Source organism: Balaenoptera ricei, chromosome X (genome assembly GCF_028023285.1).
Source record: "Balaenoptera ricei isolate mBalRic1 chromosome X, mBalRic1.hap2, whole genome shotgun sequence".
NCBI classification, from domain to species: domain Eukaryota; kingdom Metazoa; phylum Chordata; class Mammalia; order Artiodactyla; family Balaenopteridae; genus Balaenoptera; species Balaenoptera ricei.
In genome coordinates, this window is record NC_082660.1 from 49,238,873 (window position 1) to 49,256,238 (window position 17,366).

Genomic DNA, 17,366 nt, shown 5'->3' on the forward strand with positions numbered 1-17,366 from the left:
CATTATCAAGGTAATAAGTTCATAAATTTTATTTTTTACAGTTTTTTTTAGGATTTGGACTGAGGCTATATCCAAATCACATGAGGGACCTCTATGCCTCCCCCTCTTTTTCTCTAGGCTAGTGATCTCTAGCTCTTGAAAAAAAGAAACTCCCTCTTCTGAGGATGTGGAAAACCTCTTCCTAAAACTTTTTTCAGGGATTTCTAGAGATTTTTGAAGGGAGAGTCCAAGAAGATCTGGGGGAATGAGATGGAGAGGGGTAGGGGGAATAGTAAAGTGTCTAAATGTAGTAGTATCCTGTGAAAGGCTAGCCATCAGAGGATAGTTGTTATTAAAATGTTGAGAGTGAGAGAGGAAGAGAGAGGCAGCAAGAGGGAGGGAGAGAGGAAGGGAGGGAGAGAGGGGGAAGGAGGGAGAATGGAGGGAGGGAGGGAGGAAGAGAGAGGGAAGGAAGGGCTGAGGGAGAGAAGGGGAGAGAAGGCAGAAAGAAGGGGGAGGGAGGGAGGGAGCTAGAGGTTAAAGGGGTCTAAATTTTGAAGGAAGTGAAGGGAAAGGAATTCAACTGCCCTCTAATACTTGGCCCAAAAGGTTTCTCTTGTTAAATTTTAAAGATAAATCAAATTCAACCCCAGATACCAAAACAATTCTACTGAGCTCTTAACTGTATCTTCCCAAACGTGTCTTACATAGGGAAAAATCAGTCAGTGGCTTCTGCCATTTCCTTTTTACTTTTAGTTCCAGGCTGGGGTGGGAGGTGGTGGGGGGTTGAAGGAAGTTGGCAGAGATTATTCTCTCTTTCAAATAAACTTTGTCCTATGGGATCAGGGTCTGGTCTTCCCGCAGACATTTGTCTCTTAGTTATATTTATGGCTATTAGACTGAGTGTTCCCAGTATTCAGAAACTCGTTCTATATGTTGTTTTAATAAAAAGAATTATTCACTTTACTGGTATTGACCTTAGTCTTTTCTAGTGGCCCTATGTGGTAAGTAATTTCACTTTCTTTAATGTAATGAGAAAGACTCAGATTAGACTAGGTTTAGCTAAAATTCAGTTAAAGGGGATGAGGTGAGCTTGACTCTTTGAAGGTACCCAAGAGTGGATAAAGAAAAGAGGATACAGGTGAGATTTAGTTAATGGGGTTGGGGAGAAGTAAATCACTAAATTTAACCCCACAGTCTCTAGACCTCCTTTTAAATTTACTTCCCAGCCTGTCATTTTTCCTGACTGGCATTTTCCCAAGTCAATATGATACTCCCATGGTTCCAAATACCTGGTGTGGGGAATCTAAATTAAAGACGACTATGGATTGAGCTAAAAGATAATGATCTTGATCATCAGATTCAAACATTTCAGAGTGTCCTTCCCTCATGGCTTACCCAACCAGTTCCTAGCCTAAACCTATATGAAACAGAGATGGGTTTCAGAAACCCCTTCAGGGATTCTTATTCAAACTGATTCAGTTTCTAAAAGTCACATATAAGACTTTCAGATTTATTTTCTTTCTCTTTCCAGATGTCTGATAATAATATTGACTGGTTACATAGCCACAAGAGCATGTGCAAGGTAGATCTCTACAGCCCAACAGGACAGCAAGATCAGGACCAGAAAGTGGTAATATACAAAATGACTCCTACCAAGAAAGGTTTGGCATTTGGGTATAGATATCCTGGAGCCCAGGATAGACTAATGGATAGTGATACTGTGATTTCTCTAAGGAATCAAGCTCAGTAAGGTCTGTGGGGGACCAATATGCTCATACATCACACAGGGACAATTCAAGGGAGGGACAAGATGAGGAGTGATGTGAAGGAGCTGAGGAGGGGAGGCTGGTGGGGGAGACTGAGGGGAGCCAGGGGTGGTGGTTGCCTAGTTACCAGACTCTATTATCTCACACCTCTGAAGTCATAATAATGTTGCCTAGCTACCAGTAAGCTACCCTAAAGCTGGACTCCTTCAGGAGGGCAAAATATGTATTTTTCCTAATGAATAACAATATAAAGCACCTATTAAACACAGAAATGTTTATCCATGTACCACTTAAAATCTTCTATGTCATCAATAGTAAAACCACCACATTTTGGCAACATTAATGTAGTAGAAAGTGCTCCAGACTGGGAGCCAGGGGAATCGAGTTCTAATACAAGTTCCAGTTTTGAGTCTGTGTCAGTTGGGCAAGCCATCTCTCTTCTCAGTTTTCTCAATAAATGTGGATATTGTATTTTGGGCCTCTTTCTCTCTCACAGGTAGGTGTTCTCATTTAGGAAGCATAGTAACATTAAGATTCTGTCTGCCTAGAAGTTGAGACACAGATGTAGAGAACAAACATATGGACACCAAGGGGGGAAAGCCGCGGTGGGGTGGGGATGGTGGTGTGCTGAATTGGGCGATTGGAATTGACATGTATACACTGATGTGTATAAAATTGATGACTAATAAGAACCTGCTGTATAAAAAAAATAAATAAAATAAAATTCAAAAATTAAAAAAAGGTTCTGTCTGCCTAATAAAAATCATTTGTCTATGGTTTATTGAGTACTTAATTATGTCTAGGCACTCTACTAAAGCTTTACACGCACTATCTCAATCAATCCTCACAAGAACCCGATAAGGTAGGTGCTACTGTCATGTCACAGAGAAATTAAGGTCTTTTCTCTAGAATTTTTCTAAATTCACCATCTTAATTTGATGCAGATATGCTTTGTTGATGTGTCCACCCTCAACAGGGAAGATAAAGATTCTAAGGTGGGTACTCTCTGCTTCCCTCAGAGTTGGAATGGGTGGGAAGATGCTGAGAAGGGTTATCAGTTTCAGCATGAGGAAAGGGAAAGGTTGTGGTAGAGGGTGGAAAGGTGACGGGGACTCAGGTGGGAAGCCATCATTCTCATGAGCCCATGATCCCTGGTTCGGAATTTACTGTCATTCTTGATACCAAATCTCATTTTATAAGCCACTTAGGCTGCTGGTAGGGCTAAAAGAGTGAAAGCATGGAAGACAGCATGTCAGAAAAGTTGGGGGGGGGAACCCTTTCCAAAAGGTTGATGTTTAATGGAATATGGTTCCTGAGACTGATGGCTTTGTGAATACCTTCAGTGGGGTGGGAGGGAGTAGTAATTTGTAGAGGGAGCTTTATCTCATTCTTCAAAGACTAGCTAGCCTTACAAGCCTACTTTTCCTTCAGAAAGAAAGGGGATAATAGGAGACATGACATTCATGCTTTGAAGTAGTAGCCTAGCGGGTCAGCTTGGAGAAGTCTCAAAAAGCAACTTCTCACAAGAATCTTGCCCTTTAATTCCATAGGATGCTACTGGTTCCAATTCAAGAGGTGACTTAAACCTGGAGAGCCTGGAAGAAGAAGAAATTATTGTGATCAAGGATACTGAGAAGCAAGACTCACCTAAGGTATAGACTTAGCCTCTGAGCCTACCCTTTCTCATTCCCAGAGCCCAATGCTGAATCTGAGGACTCTGGTTCAGAGATAGTAAGAGAACTATTGTCAAACAGACCCAAAATTTAAATATTATGATATTCTAGAGAACACAGACCTAAGCTCACAGTCACAGTAAGTTCAATGCTCAGGTAGCTCACAATGACACTATCACAGAGGCTCAGAATGCCCTCTCCTAATTTCAGGTACCTACTGCAAAAAATCTTGCTATGCTTATCTTAACAAAGATATGGGCTTATAAGCAAGATCCTTTGCAATGTTCTTTGCTGGCTTGTAATGGACTTGTGTGCCCCACATTGCCCAGTGTCCAACAATGAAGAAAGAGGATATGAAGAAGAGTGAATCCACAGCAACCAAAAACTGTAGTTGCCCTACCCTGTTGTCTAAGAGATTACCCAGGCTGTTGGGTAGCATAAAGTTCAAAGCAATTACGCTTGCACACCACTGTCAGATATGGAATCCTTTTGTTTTTGTGTAAATATCCCAAATTACACCTGGCAGGCTGGTTTGGAGTAGGCATTAGAGCACATGACAAGTCACTCTCACAGTCCTAGAAGCCTGGAGTAGCTGATATTGGAACAGGATATTTGGCTTCAGTGCAAAGGAGTCAAATATTTCTTGTTCTGTGTTCCTAAGCTCATATTATAACCAGAAACATCATTTCTGACACCAGATGCCTTTGGAGTCAAGAGAGTGGCCCCTGAGGAAGGGAAAACCAGTTACAAAATATTCTCCAAAGAGTCTTGGGTTCAGTTGGGGGTGGCCAACTCCATTTTGGGGTCTTAATAAAAGGATATACCTGGTGTTTGGGGTTTTTTTTGGTTTTTGTTTTTTGAATTTTTTGAATTTTATTTTATTTACTTTTTTATACAGCAGGTTCTTATTAGTCATCCATTTTATACACATCAGTGTATACAGGTCAATCCCAATCTCCCAATTCATCACACCACCACCCCCATCCCCCACCGCTTTCCCCCGTTGGTGTCCATACATTTGTTCTCTACATCTGTGTCTCACTTTCTGCCCTGCAAACCAGTTCATCTGTACCATTTTTCTAGGTTCCACATATATGCTTTAATACAGGATATTTGTTTTTCTCTTTCTGACTTACTTCACTCTGTATGTCAGTCTCTAGATCCATCCACGTCTCTACAAATGACCCAATTTCGTTCCTTTTTATGGTTGAGTAATATTCCATTGTATATATGTACCACATCTTCTTTATCCATTCGTCTGTTGATGGGCATTTAGGTTGCTTCCATGACCTGGCTATTGTAAATAGTGCTGCAATGAACATTGGGGTGCATGTGTCTTTTTGAATTATGGTTTTCTCTGGGTATATGCCCAGTAGTGGGATTGCTGGGTCATATGGTAATTCTATTCTTAGTTTTTGAAAGAACCTCCATACTGTTCTCCATAGTGGCTGTATCAATTTATATTCCCACCAACAGTGCAAGAGGGTTCCCTTTTCTCCACACCCTCTCCAGCATTTGTTCTTTGTAGATTTTCTGATGATGCCTATTCTAACTGGTCTGAGGTGATACCTCATTGTAGTTTTGATTTGCATTTCTCTAATAATTAGTGATGTTGAGCAGCTTTTCATGTGCTTCTTGGCCACCTCTATGTCTTCTTTGGAGAAATATCTATTTAGCTCTTCTGCCCATTTTTTGATTGGGCTGTTTGTTTTTTAAACATTGAGCTGCATGAGCTGTTTATATACTTTGGAGATTAATCCTTTGTCTGTTGATTCGTTTGCAAATATTTTCTCCCATTCTGAGGGTTGTCTTTTGGTCTTGTTTATGGTTTCCTTTGCTGTGCAAAAGCTTTGAAGTTTCATTAGGTCCCATTTGTTTATTTTTGTTTTTATTTCCATTACTCTAAGAGGAGGATCAAAAAAGGTCTTGCTGTGATTTATGTCAAAGAGTGTTCTTCCTATGTTTTCCTTTAAGAGTTTTATAGTGTCCAGTCTTACATTTAGGTCTCTAATCCATTTTGGGTTTATTTTTGTATATGGTGTTAGGGAGTGTTCTAATTTCATTCTTTTACATGTAGCTGTCCAGTTTTCCCAGCACCACTTATTGAAGAGACTGTCTTTTCTCCATTGTATATCCTTGCCTCCTTTGTCATAGATAAGTTGACCATAGGTGCGTGGGTTTATCTCTGAGCTTTCTATCTTGTTCCATTGATCTGTGTTTCTGTTTTTGTGCCAGTACCATGTTGTCTTGATTACTGTAGCTTTGTAGTATAGTCTGAAGCCAGAGAGTCTGATTCCTCCAGCTCCACTTTTTTCCCTCAAGACTGCTTTGGCTATTCGGGGTCCTTTGTGTCTCCATACAAATTTTAAAATTTTTTGTTCTAGTTCTGTCAAAAAATGTCATTGGTAATTTGACAGGGATTGCACTGAATCTGTAGATTGCTTCGCGTAGTAGAGTCATGTTCACAATATTGATTCTTCCAATCCAAGAACATGGTATATCTTTCCATCTGTTGGTATCATCTTTGATTTCTTTCATCAGTGTCTTATAGTTTTCTGCATACAGGTCTTTTGTCTCCCTAGGTAGGTTTATTCCTAGGCATTTTATTCTTTTTGTTGCAATGGTAAATGGGAGTGTTTCCTTAAATTCTCTTTCAGATTTTACATCATTAGTATATAGGAATGCAAAAGATTTCTGTGCATTAATTTTGTATCCTGCAACTTTACCAAATTCACTGATTAGCTCTAGCAGTTTTCTGGTGGCATCTTTAGGATTCTCTATGTATAGTATCATGTCATCTGCAAACAGTGACAGTCTTACTTCTTCTTTTCCAACTTGTATTACTTTTATTTCTTTTTCATCTCTGATTGCTGTGGCTAGGACTTCCAAAACTATGTTGAATAATAGAGGTGAGAGTGGACATCCTTGTCTTGTTCCTGATCTTAGAGGAAATGCAGTTTTTCACCAGTGAGAATGATGTTTGCTGTGGGTTTGTCATACATGGCCTTTATTATGTTGAGGTAGGTTCCCTCTGTGCCCACTTTCTGGAAAGTTTTCATCGTAAATGGGTGTTGAATTTTGTCAAAAGCTTTTTCTGCATCTATTGAGATAATCATATGGTTTTTATTCTTCAACTTGTTAATATGGTTTATCACATTGATTGATTTGCATATGTTGAAGAATCCTTGCATCCCTGGGATAAATCCCACTTGATCATGGTGTATGATCCTTTAGTATGCTGTTGGATTCTGTTTGCTAGTATTTTGGTGAGGATTTTTGCATCTACATTCATCAGTGACATTGGTCTGTAATTTTCTTTTTTTGTAGTATCTTTGTCTGGTTTTGGTATCAGGGTGATGGTGGCCTCATAAAATGAGTTCGGGAGTGTTCCTTCATCTGCAATTTTTTGGAAGAGTTTGAGAAGGATGGGTGTTAACTCTTCTCTAAATGTTTGATAGAATTCACCTGTGAAGCCATCTGGTCCTGGACTTCTGTTTGTTGGAAGATTTTCAATCACACTTTCAATTTCATCAATTGTGATTGGTCTGTTCATATTTTCTATTTCTTCGTGGTTCAGTTTTGGAAGGTTATAACTTTCTAAGAATTTGTCCATTTCTTCCAGGTTGTCCATTTTATTGGCATAGAGTTGCTTGTAGTAGTCTCTCAGGATGCTTTGTATTTCTGCAGTGTCTGTTGTAACTTCTCCTTTTTCATTTCTAATTTTATTGATTTGAATCCTCTCCCTCTTTTTCTTGATGAGTCTTGCTAATGGTTTATCAATTTTGTTTATCTTCTCAAAGAACCAGCTTTTAGTTTTATTGATCTTTGTTATTGTTTTCTTTGTTTCTATTTCACTAATTTCTGCTCTGATCTTTATGATTTCTTTCCTTCTGCTAACTTTGGGTTTGGTTTGTTCTTCTTTCTCTAGTTCCTTTAGGTGTAAGGTTAGATTGTTTATTTGAGATTTTTCTTAATTGTTTAGGTAGGCTTGTATAGCTATAAATTTCCCTCTTAGAACTGCTTTTGCTGCATCCCATAGGTTTTAGATTGTCGTGTTTTCTTTGTCATTTGTCTCTCGGTATTTTTTAATTTCCTCTTTGATTTCTTCAGTGATCCCTTGGTTATTTAGTAACATATTGTTTAGCCTCCATGTATTTGTGTTTTTTATGTTTTTTTTCCCCCTGTAATTCATTTCTAATCTCATAGCGTTGTGGTCAGAAAAGGTGCTTGATGTGAGTTCAATTTTCTTAAATTTATTGAGGCTTGATTTGTGACCCAAGATGTGATCTATCCTGGAAAATGTTCCATGAGCACTTGAGAAGAAAGTGTAATCTGCTGTTTCTGGATGGAATGTCCTATAAATATCAATTAAATCTATCTGGTCTATTGTGTCATTTAAAGCTTCTGTTTCCTTATTAATTTTCTGTTTGGAAGATCTGTCTATTGGTGTAAGTGAGGTGTTAAAGTCCCCCACTATTATTGTGTTACTGTCGATTTCCTCTTTTATAGCTGCTAGCAGTTGCCTTATGTATTGAGGTGCTCCTATGTTGGGTGCAAAAATATTTATAATTGGTATATCTTCTTCTTGGATTGATCCCTTGATCATTATGTAGTGTCCTTCCTTGTCTCTTGTAACATTACTTTAAAGTCTATTTTATCTGATACGAGTACTGCTACTACAGCTTTCTTTTGATTTCCATTTGCATGGAATATCTTTTTCCATCCCCTCACTTTCAGTCTGTATGTGTCCCTAGGTCTGAAGTGGGTCTCTTGTAGACAGCATATATATGGGTCTTGTTTTCGTATCCATTCAGCAAGCCTGTGTCTTTTGGTTGGAGCATTTAATCCATTCACGTTTAAGGTAATTATCGATATGTATGTTCCTATTGCCATTTTCTTAATTGTTTTGAGTTTATTTTTGTAGGTCCTTTTCTTCTCTTGTGTTTCCCACTTAGAGCAGTTCCTTTAGCATTTGTTGTAGAGCTGGTTTGGTGGTGCTGAATTCTCTTAGCTTTTGCTTGTCTGTAAAGCTTTTGATTTCTCCATCATATCTGAGTGAGATCCTTGCCGGGTAGAGTAATCTTGGTTGTAGGTTCTTCCCTTTCATCACTTTAAGTATATCATGCCACTCCCTTCTGGCTTGTAGTGTTTCTGCTGAGAAATCAGCTGTTAACCTTATGGGAGTCCCCTTGTCTGTTTTCGCTTTTCCCTTGTTGCCTTCAACAATTTTTCTTTGTTTTTAATTTTTCTAATTTGATTACTATGTGTCTCGGCATGTTTCTCCTTGGGTTTATCCTGTATGGGACTCTCTGTGCTTCCTGGACTTGGGTGGCTTTTTCCTTTCCCACGTTAGGGAAGTTTTCGACTATAATCTCTTCAAATATTTTCTCGGGTCCTTTCTCTCTCTCTCCTCTTTCTGGGACCCCTGTAATGTGAATGTTGTTGCATTTAATGTTGTCCCAGAGGTCTCTTAGGCTGTCTTCATTTCTTTTCATTCTTTTTTCTTTATTCTGTTCCTCAGCAGTGAATTCCACCATTCTGTCTTCCAGGTCACTTATCCGTTCTTTTGTCTCAGTTATTCTGCTATTGATTCCTTCTAGTGTATTTTTCATTTCAGTTATTGTATTGTTCACCTCTGTTTGTTTGTTCTTTAATTCTTCTAGGTTTGTTAGACATTTCTTGCATTTTCTTGATCTTTGCCTCCATTCTTTTTCCGAGGTCCTGGATCATCTTCACTATCATTATTCTGAATTCTTTTTCTGGAAGGTTGCCTATCTGCACTTCATTTAGTTGTTTTTCTGGGATTTTATCTTGTTCCTTCATCTGGTACATAGCCCTCTGCCTTTTCATCTTGTCTCTCTTTCTGTGAATGTGGTTTTTGTTCCACAGGCTGCAGGATTGTAGTTCTTCTTGCTTCTGCTGTCTGCCCTCTGGTGGATGAGGCTATCTAAGGGGCTTGTGCAAGTTTCCTGATGGGAGGGACTGGTGGTGGGTAGACCTGGCTGTTGCTCTGGTGGGCAGAGCTCAGTAAAACTCTAATCTGCTTGAATGCTGATGGGTGGGGCTGGGTTCCCTCCCTGTTGGTTGTTTGGCCTGAGGCGACCCAACACTGGAGCCTACCCGGGCTCTTTGTTGGGGCTAATGGCGGACTCTGGGAGGGCTCACGCCAAGGAGTACTTCCCAGAACTTTTGCTGCCAGTGTCCTTGTCCTCACGGTGAGACAGAGCCACCCCCCGCCTCTGCAGGAAACCCTCCAACACTAGCAGGTAGGTCTGGTTCAGTCTCCCATGGGGTCACTGCTCCTTCCTTGTTCCCTATGCGCACACTACTTTGTGTGTGCCCTCCAAGAGTGGGGTCTCTGTTTCCCCCAGTCCGGTCGAAGTCCTGCAATCAAATCCCACTAGCCTTCAAAGTCTGATTCTCTAGGAATTCCTCCTCCCATTGCGGACCTGCAGGTTCGGGAGGCTGACATGGGGCTCAGAACCTTCACTCCAGTGGGTGGACTTCTGTGGTATAAGTGTTCTCCAGTTTGTGAGTCACCCACCCAGCAGTTATGGGATTTGATTTTATTGTGATTGTGCCACTCCTACCATCTCATTGTGGCTTCTCCTTTGTCTTTGGATGTGGGGTATCTTTTTGGTGAGTTCCAGTGTCTTCCTGTCGATGATTGTTCAGCAGTTAGTTGTGATTCTGGTGTTCTCGCAAGAGAGATTGAGAGCACGTCCTTCTACTCTGCCATCTTGAACCAGTCTCTGGTGTTTGTTTTTAAAAGAGGAGCCCATATTTACTACACACAATGCAGGTCTCCTTGATTTTAACTTAAGCCCATTTGCAAAAAGTGGACCTTATTATGACCTCACGTTTCCAGGAATTCATGGTGATGAAGCAATGAATGGAGCAAAGAGGGCAATGGTACTTAGTGCTGTGTGGATGTGTACACAATATGTATACACATATCCAAACATGGGCATACACAGTCACAAGTATAGATATACACATATACGTTTACACAAAGTGACACACACATAGATATATACATGTATATACATTAACAAAAAATAATTTATAAAATAATTTATAATAATTTGTAGCCAGGCCACACACATGCCTGGCTACATGTGACACTGACAAACACACACAAGCATTGAAATAACAAACTTACATATAGTGATCTAGTCATAACAATGACTTACACACATATGCAAAGATATACAGTTATACAGAGTCAGACACACTAATGTGCCCACATGTGATACACATAAACATTTATATATACATCCAAGCACACTATGCATAAACACACACTCACATTGATACACACAAGCCTTGATCAAAACAGACCATGCAGACTCAGGTACAGGCATACTCACTTATAAATATACCTCATGTTGATACACACACATACAAACTTAAACAAAGTGACACATTAACTAACGCACATGTTTGTGTACACTGATACACATATTGACACAAATGCAGTGACATCCCCACTCATGTACTCACAGACACACTCAAATGCCAGTGTGTATTCAACACTGACATACATCAATCATTGAGATAGTATATAAATATAACATAAACTGATACCTAATATATCGATATACACAGTCATTATACAATCACCTATTTATACATATTCATTTTTAACATACATATTTATTAATATATTATACATTAATTATATATTAATATATTGATGAGTATGTATGCTAATACCTGAATGTATGCTTCAACATAAATACATTTATAGCTGCATGATACATGCTACTGGATTTATATCATAAACACATATGCAGCTCTCTCAACTCGACACTTGCTTATTTTCATATTCAGAGACACACTGATATACACACTCATATTTTTACATTCACACACATGTACAAAATATACATACTAACATGCACATGCTGGCCTATACAGTTGACATATACAATGGGTATGATGTCAGCACATTATGACACATGCTTACACACGGTGACATCACACATGTGCATTGACATACACATATGCACACACATACACACAGGCACATTTTCACACACTAACAGTACAGACTGACACATGTTCACACTCATGAATTGATATATTGATGTGCATATACACACACGACAGAGACACTGACATATTTTTGACATGTATTGAAATAAGCACACATACTCAGATGAAGTTGACAAACATATTGATAACACTTGTATATAGTTAAGTGTACAAATGTATCTACTCTGAGCTTTTGTTGCTGCCACTTGTGCTTGAACGTGTATTAATGGATATAATTGTGTGTTACGCGCCCATGCAAATACTAAAGGCCAAATCCCTAATCTGTGCAACTTAGAAGATATATCTTCTAAATACAATAGGGGAAAGAAGTAGCCTACCTAAAGTCTTATGGATAGGTCTTCTTTTTTTAGATGGAGATGTCAGTGTGCCTTTTCAAAAAAGCTCCTTCTAATCCTGGACGTGTCCTCAATCGTCTACTCAGTGATCTTCAGAAGTACACCTTGTGTTTCCAACATGCACTTAGCCCCTCATCCTCCAGCTGTAGACATAAACTAGGAGACACAGAGGGCAAATGTCACAAACTGCCCTCTGGGAACTGCTACAGACTCTATGCCGATCAACTGAAAATGGATTATGTGGCCAAAGGACCTCAAGGCCAACATCTGGAAATGACAGCGTCCAAAAACACCAGCAATAACCAGAGTCCTTCCACCTCACCAGCCAAGTCTCCTAGCAATCAGAGGGCAGTTATCTCCCCTGCTGGAGAATGTTCTACGGATGACCTTTCCTTCTATGTCAACCGACTATCTCCTCTGGTGATCCAGATGGCCCATAAGAAAATCAAGGAGAAGTTGGAAGGCGGAAGCAAATGTCTTCATCATTCAATCTATCCACCCAGTGGGGACAAAGGGAAAAACAGCCCTCGTAGTGCTGTGAGCAAGATCACTTCTGAAATGGCCCATGATGCTGTGGAAGTGACCTCTGCAGAAAGGCGGGGCACTGGGGAGGAGTGTAGGAAAGGTGGCCAAAAAACCTTTCTGTATAGTGAATTAGCCAACAAGAGCAAAGGTGGAGACAAACAGATGTGCCAAAGAGACAACAAGGAATTTGCAGATTCGACCAGCAAAATGTTCATGGTTTACACAAATCAAGTGGCATCTGACACGATGGTCTCTGTTATGCAGAACTTGAAAGTTCATAGCTCTGGGAAGCCAATTCCAGCTTGTGTGGTCCTGAGGAGGATGCTGTTAAAACACACCAAGGAAATTGTGTCCAATTTGATTGAGTCCTGCATGAAGAACCTATATAATAACACCAGGGTCCTGATGGCCAACTCAGACTTTGTCTCAACTGTCAAGAGGAATCTGCTCAACCATGGGAAACAAAACACTGCTGATATCATAGAGGCCATGCTGAAGCGTCTTGTCTGTGCTCTTCTTGGGGAAAAAAAGGAAACTAAGTCTCGGAGTTCGTCACATGCATCTTTGAAAGCTGGGTGCCATGATCCCAAATGCAAGAACCAAAGTCTCAAATTCTCAGCTATGAAGGCCGAGATGAAGGGGAAGGACAAAGGCAAAATGAAACCAGAGGAGTGCAAGTCATTGACCAGTGGTGAGAAAGTCAGCAAACATACCCTCAAGGAGAGCCCAACAATGTGGAACCAAAATCATGGCAATCAAGGCAAGATGGCTGGCAAAGCATGCGCCAATAAGGAGGAAAAGAGAGAGAAGATCAGCCTTTCCATGGATTCACTGGCAAAGAACTTGATTGTCTCTGCCCTTAGGCTGATCCAATACTATCTGACCCAGCAGGCCAAGGGCAAAGATGCATTTAAAGACTGTCTTGGTTCTACCACCGGCTATATGACTCAGAGTGCCCAATACAAAAAGCGCAGAGGTAGCCAAAGTGCCAAGGCACTTTCAGTGAAACATCTAGAATCTCGTGGAGCACCTGAATCATCCACCTCTCTAAAGGAGAATCAACACCTGGACTCCCAGAGGCTGGTTATGTCAAACATCATTCTGTCACTGATTCAAACACTGCTTAGTGAGAGCTCCTTCAACTGTGGAGATCTATGTGAAGGTGAGAACAAACGTTCTGAGCCCAGGACAGACAAAGGAGCCACCATGTCCAAGAGGCCTGACAAAGGGGAAGAACAATGCCAGGACAATCAAGAACTTGACTTTATCAGTGGGATGAAGCAAGTGAACCGACAATTTATAGATCAACTGGTAGAATCTGTGATGAAGCTGTGCCTTATCATGGCTAAGTATAGCAAAAATGGGGCAGCCCTTGCTGAGTTGGAAGAACAAGCAGCCTTGGCCAACAACCCCAACTACCAGGCCGGTGGCCCCAGATGTAGTCACGATGCTGCGATGTCACAGAACTATCAAGACTCTCCTGGACCTGAAATCATTGTCAATAATCAGTGCTCAACAAGTAGCTTGCAAAAGCAGCTCCAGGCTGTCCTGCAGTGGATTGCGGCCTCACAATTTAACATACCCGTGCTCTACTTCGCGGGAGATGATGCTGGACAACTGAAGAAGGTAAGCAATGCAACAAGGAACAAGAAGAAAGAGGGTTGGAATGGGTAGGGGCAGGGAGGAGGTATTGTACTTAGAGCCCAAAAAGCAGTCCATTTTTTTGAGTCTGTTCTTTATCATGTGACTCATGAATTACTCTCACCTCATAAAGACACAAAAGTGATGAACCATTAATTACGTGGGGCTCTGGACACCTCAAGGCCTGTGTACTTCCAAGAGGAGGAGAGTGAGATTAGCTCATTTTACCAGTGATCCTTTCAACAAACTATTTGGTAAAACATCAGGGAGCAATTTTTAAGTCTTATGTTTTGCACACATGCACGCACACACACACACACACACACACACACACACACACACCCCACGGCTGTGTTTCCTACATTAGATGGATTCCAGAGAAATAAAATACTAAACCAAATTATCCTCCCTATTTCCAATCTCATGTACTTTTTTTTAGGGAGGCAGGGGAATGGCAACCCCTAACCTTGACCTAGAAATCAGTACAGATTAACTGAAGGATCCCAGTACCTGATGAGAAGTATTAGTGAACACAACTGATTCCAGAGTTTGTTTTTTGAAGCTCAAAAAGAAAGGACCTTTGGCATTTTAATCTATGCCATTAGAGGAGGGTCCAGAAAAAAGGAAAGCCATGTCAGCAGCCTCCAGTCCTGGACCTGTGGCAGCCTTTAATCCTAGAATCATAGGCAGGGAGGTGGGTGGGGTGTAGTTGACTTTCTCCGTCTGGGCCCTGGCTCGAAAAGCATCACGTGACTCAAGCTATCTCTGCTCTCTCCACAGCTTCCCGAAGTTTCAGCTAAAGCAGCAGAGAAGGGGTACAGTGTAGGAGATCTTCCTCAAGAGGTCATGAAGTTCACCAAGGAACAACCACGGGATGAAGCCGTGGGAAGCGGGCTAGAAAACAACTGCTAGACTGGCTGCTCACTAACCTGCGAGCCAACAATTCCTTCTCCTCCTCTCCGTTTACTCCCCACCCTCAGCAGCATTCTATCCCAGCTGGAGCACCCTCTACCATCAGGCCAGTGAACGGCACGCTGCACGACTGTATTTTCCAATACATCTGAGCAGTTGGACTGTGCAAATACAGGGTGTCCAACAAACTGGGCAAGAACGTGAATAAAAACCCTTCTTTTTAATTGTGTCATTGTTTTCTTGGTCAGATATATCCGAGGCAAGGGAGGGGAATGCGTCCAATTTCAAGGACTGGTGATACAGTGTTGGACTTGTGTCCGGATCTCACCCTGGGTTATTTTCTAAGCACCCAAGACACAGGGATATAACCCATGTCCAAGTTCCTAAGTCATCCGGTTTATCCAAATCTCAGTTCACAAGCTATTTAGAGTTTTGCCACCTGTGGTCTCCCTGTTTCTCCCAGAATTGTACAGTTAATTTGATAATCTCCCTTCTAATCCCAAGGATGCAGCTTTCTTGGTCACTTTTAAGAGTTTGTAGATGGGCTAGCTTAGATTAAAAACAAACCGAAGAAAGTATATTACCCACGGACACACATACACTCCCAGTGTTCATTGCACATGGCTAAACACTATCCAAAACTACAATGGGATCTGATCCTCCCCCACACATAATAAAGCTTCCTTATAGGTCATTTCCTTCAATTGATGAGATTTCCTTGTTTTCCAGCAGTCTGAGAGAAAAATTTGCAGAGAACAGAGCTACAGAATGGTAAATTCTTCACAGCCACCTTATGTGAATCCCAATGTCTCCTTTGAGACTAGCACTGAATTCCTAGATTTGTTATATGCTTTTCAGAAGTCTATCACAATGCTATAATTCATTACAAATCAGATCAAGACAGTGGTTTCAGCCCTGTGGTCCTCTGTTAGCTAGTTTGCTGTGGCATACCTTGGCACCTTTGAGGTGCTTGTGGCTCAGTAGAACAAGCACAGGATGTGGCTTCCTTCTCGACTCAAAAGTTAAAGCTTTGGCCTCTTACTAGTTGCATGGCCTTAGAGTCACCTAGGTAGACTCTGAGCCTTTTCCTTTATCTGTAAAATGTAGACAAAAATTACCCTCCCTGTTTAGAGGTTAAACTAGAGGAATAGATGTAATGATGCTTTGCAAGGAGAATCTTGTTACAAATTAGATGTGGGATTGAAGTTGTATCTCTCAAAGCCCATCCTAACACAGTTGCAAGTGCCCTTGATATATTTCCAAACTGAAAGCAAGATTCTCTGAGTGTGGGACCCAGAAAGGCACATTTTGGGGGAGGTAAGAAGCATAGAGACAAACTTTGACAACTTCTCCACAATGCCTGGACCAGTCAGATAGAAGTAAAGGTAGGCTCCTTCAAAGCCAGGATTTTAAAACTCCCCAGCCCTGATAAAGCTAATCAAACCTTTTCTAGTCGCACCCCGACCGCATGAAAAGCTTTGGAGTTAAGCCGCCACAGAACCTTCTCTTTGTCCTTGAAGAAAATCCTTAATAAACAAATCCCGGGACCAGGTCTGCATTTCTGATGACTCAGGACTCCCTGAGCACAGCTGGGTCCCATAGTAGTTTACTTCCTTGATTAACCCGGCTCTTGACTTACTCCTGATTTTTATTATGAGGTGGCCTTGGGGATTCTTTGGAACGTGGAAATAGAGCAAAGGAAGTTATATGTTCTGTTAAATGAGGGCCATTGGGGAAAAATGGTCTCTAAGGGCCCTTCCAGCTCTGACATTTGAGGATTCTAAGAGTTTCTCTTCCATAATTTCTCAGGGAAACTTGTGTGGATGAGGTACGATCAGGGTGAGGAAACTTGATTTTTGCCAGAGCTAACTGACAGACTCCAGCAGAGAAAGGAATGCTTTGGGCCAGACAGGGCCCTGACAAGGGTCTGGAGGAGCTCAACAGTCCTTGGGGTTTATTCCTGGAGGGCGAGACCCTGACCTTTCACCCCTCTAAATGGGGAAGTGATCCCAGGCATCCTATTAGCAATGTGGCCATGCTCACTGCCAGCAGCTAGGAATGGACAAGGGCTTCTGCCGAGCTGAAAGCTCCACATACAGTAGGAAAGGGACGACAGGAGCAGAAGGAGAAGGAAAACAGGATTATCTCCTGGCAGGCAGTGTCACTGGTTTGATATCGCTGACAATTTTAGTCTTTCTGAGCATCAGGCCTCCATTTCACAAGAAAGTTGTGAGCAAAACTCATCTGGGAGGTTACCACAGGGCCCGGTCTAGGCTGAGGTGAGGCAAGAGAGACAGTTTCCTCAGGGGCAAAATTTAAGGGGGCAGCAGAAAAAACTTGGTAATCAAAATCAATAGTTTTTTTTTTTTAATTGAAGTATAGTTGATTGTGTTAGATGTTGTGTTAACTTTTGCTGTACGTCAAAGTGACTCTGTTATACATATATACTTTTTCATATTCTTTTCCATTATGGT

At 41.1% G+C, this 17,366-nt stretch overlaps 1 protein-coding gene across 1 annotated transcript; it reads left to right on the plus strand.

Annotated features, from left to right (window-relative positions):
• Positions 1-1,513: 1,513 nt before the first annotated feature.
• Positions 1,514-14,892, plus strand: LOC132357696 (A-kinase anchor protein 4-like). The gene is made up of 5 exons (XM_059911377.1): positions 1,514-1,612; positions 2,693-2,743; positions 3,299-3,400; positions 11,830-13,965; positions 14,761-14,892. Exons 1-5 carry the CDS (start codon positions 1,514-1,516, stop codon positions 14,890-14,892), a joined length of 2,520 nt encoding a protein of 839 aa, XP_059767360.1.
• Positions 14,893-17,366: the final 2,474 nt, after the last annotated feature.